Genomic DNA, 8,702 nt, shown 5'->3' with positions numbered 1-8,702 from the left:
GGCCGCCCGCCCCCTAAAGAAAAACCCTCTAAAAAAAAAAAAAAAAAAAGTCAAGTCTGTGTGGAGAATCGGTTGATGAAACAGGCCGTGCAAAGTCTCTGAGGCACGAGCTTGAGGTGTCGAAGAATACCGGGGTGACTAGGGCAGCTCGGGTGAGAAGATCGAGGGGCTGGATGATGAAGGGCCTCGTAGAGGAAAATGGGAGGCTCAGAGAGGTGAAGAAGCGTCCTGAGGCCACGCAGCCGCTGGGCTTGCCAGCTCAGGCCGATGGTGTCCACCCCTCGCACCAGCATCTAGGCTGGCCCTGCAGGCAGTGCTCTCTGAGGCTACGCTCTGGTCCTGTGTGCCTTAGGGACTTAGTGCCTCAGTTTCCCCATGATAAAGCTGGAGTGATAATCCCCACGCCCCTCGAGTATCAGGGAATATAATAAAGGCGCCCCAGGCTCCTGAATCCCTTCCTTAGCTGACGAAGCATCCCGACCCTTTGCCAAGCCTCCCCTCCCTCGCCCACCCTGTCGCCCTCCCCAACCACACCTTTTTGTTGCCTCTCTGGCAGCAAGGACAGCCGGGAGATGCACCAGGCCCTGCAGGACTTCCTCGGCGCCCAGCAGGTGCAGGCCCCCGTGAAGCTCTACTCCGACTGGCTGTACGTGGGTCACGTGGATGAGTTCCTCAGCTTCGTCCCGGCCCCCGACAGGAAGGTACACAGGGGTCTGCCCAGAGAAAGCGGTGCTGGGTCCCCGAGGCCGGCTCTGTCCTCTGCCCGGAGTCCCATCTTTCACGTGTGACTACTGTTCTCCCCACCCCCAGAGGGAGGGTGGAGGGAAGGCAGCCAGGGTCCAAACCCACACCTCTCACCCTTGGGAGAGCTCACCCCCTTGGGATGCCCAGAGGCAAAGAAGCCCCCTGATCCCAGTGTTTCTCCCTCAAGGGCTTCCGGCTGCTCCTGGCCAGCCCCGGGTCCTGTTACAGACTGTTCGAGGAGCTGCAGGCCGAGGGCCACGGGGAGGCCGTGCTGTTCGAAGGCGTCGTGAGTAAGTTGGCCATGCTGTGCCATCCGTGCACCTTCCTCTGCCTTCCCATGGTCTCCTCTCTCCAGATGGAGCCATGCAGGCTACAGACACCTCCTGAGCACCCACCATGTGCCAGGCACCGGGTCGGCCCAACACCGGCCACACAAGAGCCTCCAGCACGTCCACACCATAACTACTACATGGGGCCTTTGGGGCATCTGGGTGGAGCTCAGGGAAGGCTTCTTGGAGGAGGCAAAGGCCAAGCAGGCACATGAAGGACAAGCAGGAATTGGCTAGGCAGATGGAGAGGTGAGGTGAGAGAAAGGGAGACTGAAGACAGAGGGAGCAGTGAGCACAAAGGAGAAAGCAGGAGTGTCTGCAGCCTGAGGAAGGGCGTGTCTGGCTGGAGCAGATAAAGTATCTCTTCAGGAAAGTCCACAGACGTGGGCTGGGGTCAGAGGTGGGAAGCCTCCATGGCTGGGAGTTCTCCCCTAGTATTTATGGCGTGTTGTACAGTATCGGGCAATGAGCAGACCCATTTCTTCCTCTCTGAACAGGATCTCTTTGGAGATTTGGAGATGAGAGAATCTAAGTGAGTGGGAAGAACTTTTTTTTTTTTGAGAGAGAGAGGTTTTTGCTATAGGGCTTGTGCACTCACCAGAGAGACAGAGAGAAAGCGAGAAATCATCCCCTGGGGGATGGCCATGCTACAATCCCTTCTCCTCCATTCTCCTATTGAGATTTTGGGCATGCACGCACATGTGCTCAGCATGTTTCAAGCTGCCAGGTCCAGGACTTGAATTGCAGTTGAGCATGTGGGAATCCAGCACCTTAACCATTATGCCACCTGTTGCCCCCCACTTTATTTTAATTTTTTTTTTATTTTTTTCTATAGGGTACATGTGCTTGCCTGGGAGGGGTGGGGAAGGTGAGAAATCACCCCCTGAGATGCGTACCACAATCCCTTCTCCAGTCTTCTTTTGGGATTTGGGGCATGCGTGCACTCACACCTGGCATGTTTTTCAAGCTGCTGGGTCTAGGACTTGAACGGTGGAGTTGGCCATGTGGGATCCAGTGCCTTAACCACCATGCCACCCGCTGGTCCCATTGCCACACTGAGGCCCACTGTACCTGCCGGGAAGAGGGAAATTGGTCTCTGAATTCATTGGCTTTTGTTTTGTTCTGTTTTCTCTATGACAGGTAAAAAACAACAGAAAATCAAGGACATCCTGTCAAACAAGAAGTTGAGAGAGCATAATTCCTACGTGGAGGTACTAGCCTGAGTACTCAGGAGATGCCCCAGTCACCCTGCCCTGCGGCCAAGGGACAAGGCAGGAGCCGTCCTCGAGCTGCATTTGGCTAGGCGCAGAGCAGAACCGGGGGGCAGAGGGGAGAAGGTCCCCCAAGCACTGGCTAATAGCCCCCATGTGCCAAGGAGCCTGGCAGCCCCGTCATGGCTTTCCTGACCTGACCCTGGCCCTTCCCTGGGACGGAAGCCCAGCAGTCCCTCCCCGCTGCTCCTCTCTCCCTAGAGCTGCATCGACTGGAACCGCGAGGTGCTGAAGCGGGAGCTGGGCCTGGATGACCGCGACATCATCGACGTCCCCCAGCTCTTCAAGCTCATGGGGAGTTCAGCCCTCAAAGCCGAAGCCTTTTTCCCAAACATGGTGCGCAGTGACGGGGCTCGTTCTGTCAATGGCTGTCAACACCCCGTGCAGCAGGGGGGCAGCTGAGAGGCCAGCCGGGCTCTGGGGCCGGTGCAGGAGGCCTGCTTCTCCTCACCGCGGGATGCGCCTGGCCCTGTGCAGCTTATAGGGCACCTTCTGGTACTCACAGCCGTGCTGGGAGTCTCATCCACCCTTACTCTGCTTAGAGAAGGCAGAGAAGTGAGGCCACTGGCTCGAGAACCCACAGCTGTCGGGAGATGGGATGTAGAGCTCGGCTTCAGAGCCAGGAGCTGGACCCCTACCCAGCCACCTTCCCTGCAGTCAGAGGTCGGGCAGGAGCCTTCCTCTGCTGCCTGTCACTTCCCCATCGGGGTCGGGGATGAGGTGGGGGGCAGAGGCCATCCCCAGACAGGACAGGATGCCCCAGGGTGCGGTAAGCACCAGAGGCCATTTGCATGGGCCGGCACCTTTGACTAGGGGGTCTAGGAGGGCCTCTCTGAGGAGGTGAGGCTGGCACTGCCTGGGCTGAGTGGGATTTGCCCTATGGAAGGGTGGACGCAAGAGTGAGCCTGCCTTTGTTGAGAACTTTAAATGGTGACCCCAAGTACCGCCTCCATGTCCTCTACTGTATTTCACCTCCATCTGCCCTGTCACTTCCACTCTTCAAAAAATACCCAGACAGGGAACCAGCAATTAGCGTAATGGCTATGGCGCTGGACTCCCACGTAGTCGACCGCGGTTCGCGTCCTGGACCCGGTGGCTTAAACTCGCGCCGGGCGCGTGTGCGTGCGTGCCCAAGATCCCGAGAGGAGAATGGTGGAGAAGGGATTGCGGCATGGCCGTCCGCCCTGGGAGGTGATTTCTTGCTTTCTGTCTCTCTGTCTCTCTCTGTCTGTCTGGCCAGCGCACGTACCCTGTAGCGAAACTCTCTCTCAAAAAAAAAAAAAAAACCCAGACAGAAACTTCACCCAATTCTTTTGGAGTCCCTCAGCCACCCTCCTATTGGGGCTGGGGTGACAGTTCAGGGGGAAGCCAGCAGTTCCTAGCATGGTGGTTTTCAAACTGGGTTCCCCAGGGCCCTGAGGTTCCAAGGCAGTGCCTCAAATCCAGTGGTTCGGAGCATTCAGGTACTACAAAAGATTTTGTTTAGAGTGAAGAGTGTCTAGTGTGAGTTTCAAGCCGCCTGGGTCTCAGTTTCCTCATCTATAAAGTGGGGTTCTTGTTTCTGAAGGTCAGAGAAGGACACTCGGGTGGTGATCCAGGCTGCACGTGGCTGCCTGGGACCTGGGACCTTGCTCTTCCGCAGGTGAACATGCTGGTGCTGGGCACGCACCTGGGCATCCCCAAGCCCTTCGGGCCCATCATCAACGGCCGCTGCTGCCTGGAGGAGCAGGTGCGCTCCCTGCTGGAGCCCCTGGGCCTCCACCGCCCCCTCTTCTCCTTCAAGTGGTGGAACATGGTGCCCTGAGCCCGCTCCCCAGGTGGCCTCTCCCCTGCCATCCTCCTGGCCAGAGATATTGCTAGTCCCCTGCAGTGTGGCCCGACAAGAGCTCTTGGGGGATATTCCGGCTCCCCGAGGTGGCCAACCCTCCCAGCAGTGGCTTGCTTTCTTCTCCTGTGCCCCAGGTCCCAGGGTCCCCCTATGGCGATACCAAGATGGTCCTGCCATTGCAAACTCAGTTCTGCTCTGAGAAGCTACAATAAACTTTTTTAAAGAGACAGTTTATACGTGAGGTCTAGACACCATTTCTATCTCTCATTCATTCACTCATCTGTCTTGAGTAAACGGATTGTTTGCAACTCCCGAGTGCTCCCAGGGTGTGTGGGGCACCAGTGTGTCTGCCGTGCCTGTGCTTGCAGGCATGCGTTTGGCCTCTAACATCTTGGATGATCCTAGCCGGTTCTAAGCTTCCCATGGGACCTTTCCAGGAAGAGAGGGAAGGGGGAGAGAAGAGCATGGAGTTCCTGAGGGGCAGGCATATCCGTTTTTATTTATTTATTTTTTTAAAGTTACATTTTTGCTATGGGGCACGTGTGCATGGGCTGCTGAAGAGACAGGAAGACAGAGAGAGTGAGAAATCACCCCCTGGGGGATGGTCACACCGCAATCCCTTCTCCATTCTCCTGGGATCTTGGGCACGCACGCACTCCTGTCTAGTGTGAGTTTCAAGCCGCCGGGTCTGGACCTCGAATTGTGTCTGCTGTGTGGGAGTCCAGCATTTTAACCACAGTGCCACCTGGTGGCTTCTCTTTTTATTTATTTATTTTTTCCTGAAAGTGAATGTTCTACTACACACCTCTTTTTAAAGATGCGTTGAAATCAGGTCTTTCAGGCCAGTCAAATGGCATGGTTGTTAAGGTGGCTGGGTCTCACATGGCTGACTGTGTGGTTCGAGTCCTAAACCCAGTGGCTTGAAAAACACACTGGGCACATATGTGTGCATGCCCAAAATCCTGGGGGAGAAACGGAAGAGAAGGGATGGCAGCATGGCCCTCCTGTCTTCGGTGAGTACACAGAGCCCTATAGCAAACAAACAAAAAAAGAAATCAGGTCCCACAGAGCCACCAGGTGAACACCCTAAGGTATTGGGTATTGGCTTGATTACTCGTTTTAATGTATGTGCACCTATAACATACACTTATGCATGTTGCATAAGAAAAAATGAAATCGGACCAGCAGTTGGCGTAATGGCTACATCGCTGGATTCCCATGTAGCCGACCACAGTTCAAGTCCCAGACCCAGTGGCCATCCCCCTCTGTCTGTCTTTCTTTTTTTTTTTTTTGGAGAGGTTTTTTCTATAGGGCGCGTGCACTCACCAGAAAGACAGAGACAGAGAGACAGAAAGCGAGAAATCACCTCCCAGGAGATGGCCACGCCGCAATCCCTTCTCCTCCATTCTCCTCTAGGGATCTTGGGCACGCACGCACAAGCGCCCGGCGTGAGTTTAAGCCACCAGGTACGGGACTCAAACCGTGGTCGACTACATGGGAGTTCTGGCGAGTGCACGCACCCTAAAGCAAAAACCTCTCCAAAAGAAAAAAACAGAAAAAGAAAAAATGAAATCCTACAAAGTAGATACATTACAGGGGCAGATGCTACAGGGAGCAAAGTCCACAGAAGGGTGTTTACAAAGCCCTGAGGGGAAAGGTGGGACCTGAACACAGTTCAAGTCCCAGACCTGGAGGCTTGCTTTCTCACTTTCCCTTTCTCTCTGATCAAATTCAAAACATAATAATGAAAATAAATAAATAAAATTTAAAAAAAGAATTTCCTTTCCATTTCCTTCGTCCTTTAAGAAGGCGGCACAGGCAGACAATGCAAGAACTCGGAGTGACGTAGGGTTTGGTTGTTACAGCTAATGCACCCAGACGGCCTTCTTTTCCTCTCTCCCTATTCCTGATGTGGCTTCCATCCCTCTAGTCTGAAAGCACCACGAGCAGACACTTGGCTCGTCCTTTCGACGCTAGACGGTGGGCCGCCTAGAACGAGGCACAGCGCATACCAGGAGTGAGGGTTTTTTGGGGAATGAAGTAATTTGTCTCCCCAGGGCCCTCTTTGTATCTTGTCTTTTACGGCCCTGACAGAGGGTCTCAGATTTCTCTGTAGAAATTAAAACCTGACGGCCTACAGTCTTCACAATTGATGCCATAGAGTCTAAGATGCCCAGGAAACACCCAGAGATCCTGTCGTTCACGTTGCTCACGGAGAGCCAACCATGGTGGGAAGAAGGACAGCAAGACCCCCGCCCTCACACATCCTCACAGGGCTGGTCCCACAGTGCAGTTAAGCACTGTCAGAGGAAGCTGGCTCCCACATGGCTGACCAGGGTTCAAGCCCTGGCCCCGGTGGCTTATATACCAGGATCCTGATGGGAGGGAGAACTGAAGAAAGGATTACAGCGTGGCCAGGCCCTGTTGGTGACAGTCCTTTCTCTCTCTTCTCTCTCTCCCCTCTCTTTCTCTCTCTCTTACGTGCACATGCGCCTGTGCAAATGCATACACACACACTCTCTCTCTAGCATAAAAGACAAAACGTATTACAAAGCTACAGGCATCAAAGCAGTGTACAGAGAGCCCAAAGGTGACCCTCAAGTATGTGGTCAACTGGGAGCCATTAGGGTGCCATGACCATTCGATGGGGGAAAAGGCAGTCTTTTCAACAAATGGTGCTGAGAAAACTGGATGTCCGTGTGCAAAAGAATGAAGCTGGACTTTTACTTTACACCGTATGCAAAATTAACTCAACATGGGTCAAAGGTCCAAATGTAAGACCTAAAACCAGATGACTCTCAGAAGGAAACACAAGGGAAAAGGTTCATAACCCCGGATTCAGCCAGGTTTTCTTGGCTGTAACACCGAAAGCACAGGCAACAAAAGAAAAAGTAGACAATGAGGCTTCATGAAACTTGAAAACTTACGCACATCGAAGGATGCAATCAACCGAACGAAGGGCCTAGAGATTAAGGGGCCCATATCCCACATGGCCAACCAGAAGGTTTGAATCCTGGCCCTTGCAGCTTGAAAAGCATGGCAGGCATGTGTGCCCTAAACCCCAACAGAATGAAGACGTGGAGGACCAAGGGCTGCGGCCTGATTAGACCTGATCGTGGGCACTTCCTTCCTCTCCTTCTCTGTCTCTCTCTCTGGTGAGCATACAGCAAAAATAAAATTAAAAATGGTGAGTTGCCAAGGAAGAACCTTCTACATGTGTTAAGGACATGGGAATCAATATGGCCCGCCCCCACATCTGTGGGTTCTGCATCCTCGGATGCTGTATCCTAGAGGTCAACCAACCTCGGACTGAAAATACTCAGTCTGGCCATGTCCTCACCTCTATGCCCTAACAATACAGCACGGCAGATGTCCAGGTAGCTCGTGCATCGCGTTAGGCATTGTAAGTAACCAGAGGTCACGTAGCATGTGTGGAAAGATGTCAGGACCAGCAGTTAGCGTAATGGCTATGTCTCTGGACTCCCATGTAGTCGACCGCGGTTTGAGTCCCAGACCCGGTGGCTTAAACTCATGCTGGGCACGTGTGCGTGTGTGCCCAAGATCCCGAGAGGAGAATGGAGGAGAAGAGATTGAGGCGTGGCCATCCCCTCTGGGGGCTGATTTCTCGCTTTGTCTCTCTGTCTCTCTCTGTCTTTCTGGCGAGCGCACGTGCCCTATAGCAAAAACTTCTCCGAAAAAAAAATAAAAATAAAAAAGATGTATGTAGGTTATATGCAAACATGATACTGTTTTGTGTAAGGGACTTGAGTATCCTGGGATTTTTGTATCCTCGGGGGTCTTGGAACCAGCCTCTCTGCCCCCAACACCAAGAATGACTATATAAGGTTACTTGATGATTATAAACCCCGTGGTTCAGTAGGATAGCCCCATGGAAGCTCCCTAGGTTATGTTTTTATTGGGGACCAGAGGAGGTCATTTAGTCATTTGTGCCATAAGAATTTGCCAGGGCTCGCTGGTAAGTACCAAGGAGTCGGAGGACAGCGGGAAGCCCTCAGAGGAGGAGCAGGGCCCGTTCCAGGTCTCTCCAAGTCCTTTTCATGCCCAGAGGAGTTCTCCCGACCAGGTTGAATGGGGAGCTCTGTTCTTCTCCACTGTGCTTAGACAGGCCCTGGTACAAGGCAGGGCCCCCAAGGGTGGAGGCCAGAGCTCCCGGGCTGTCCTGCACGCAGAGCCAGCCCCTGGTGACCTTCCCTCCAGCCCACCACTGGCAGCTTTTGCGTGAGGAGTGAGGCTTCGAGGTGAGTCTCACTGAGAGCGCACGCAGGGCACGTCTTGCCTGTCTAATGTCGCTGCTTTTAATCCATCCAGAGGGGCTTTTAGGGTTTTCTGGCCAATCCCCTGCCTCCAAGACAACTTAAACAGAGCCATGCTTCGCAGGGATGCGGAGGGCTTAAAATCTCCAAGGAGGGGGTTTCTTACTTCACGTCCTGAATTTAACAAGCCTGGCTGACCAAGCAACTTCAGTCAGTACCCAGTCCCAGGACTACGGCCCCTGTGCTTGTTACGAGG

At 53.7% G+C, this 8,702-nt stretch overlaps 1 protein-coding gene across 1 annotated transcript in view; it reads left to right on the top strand.

Annotated features, from left to right (window-relative positions):
- The window catches only part of LOC102502468 (protein-arginine deiminase type-4), a 36,313-nt gene extending 32,165 nt beyond the window's left edge, over positions 1–4,148 (top strand). Inside the window, exons 12-16 of the mRNA XM_006145431.2 lie at positions 557–701; positions 932–1,034; positions 2,214–2,284; positions 2,546–2,680; positions 3,987–4,148. Coding sequence (XP_006145493.1) covers positions 557–701; positions 932–1,034; positions 2,214–2,284; positions 2,546–2,680; positions 3,987–4,148 — 616 coding nt within the window. The remainder of the gene's footprint in view (positions 1–556; positions 702–931; positions 1,035–2,213; positions 2,285–2,545; positions 2,681–3,986) is intronic.
- Positions 4,149–8,702: the final 4,554 nt, after the last annotated feature.

Source organism: Tupaia chinensis, unplaced genomic scaffold (genome assembly GCF_000334495.1).
Source record: "Tupaia chinensis unplaced genomic scaffold, TupChi_1.0 Scaffold000146_1, whole genome shotgun sequence".
NCBI classification, from domain to species: Eukaryota; Metazoa; Chordata; class Mammalia; order Scandentia; family Tupaiidae; genus Tupaia; species Tupaia belangeri.
This window is presented reverse-complemented; position numbering and strand designations above follow the sequence as displayed.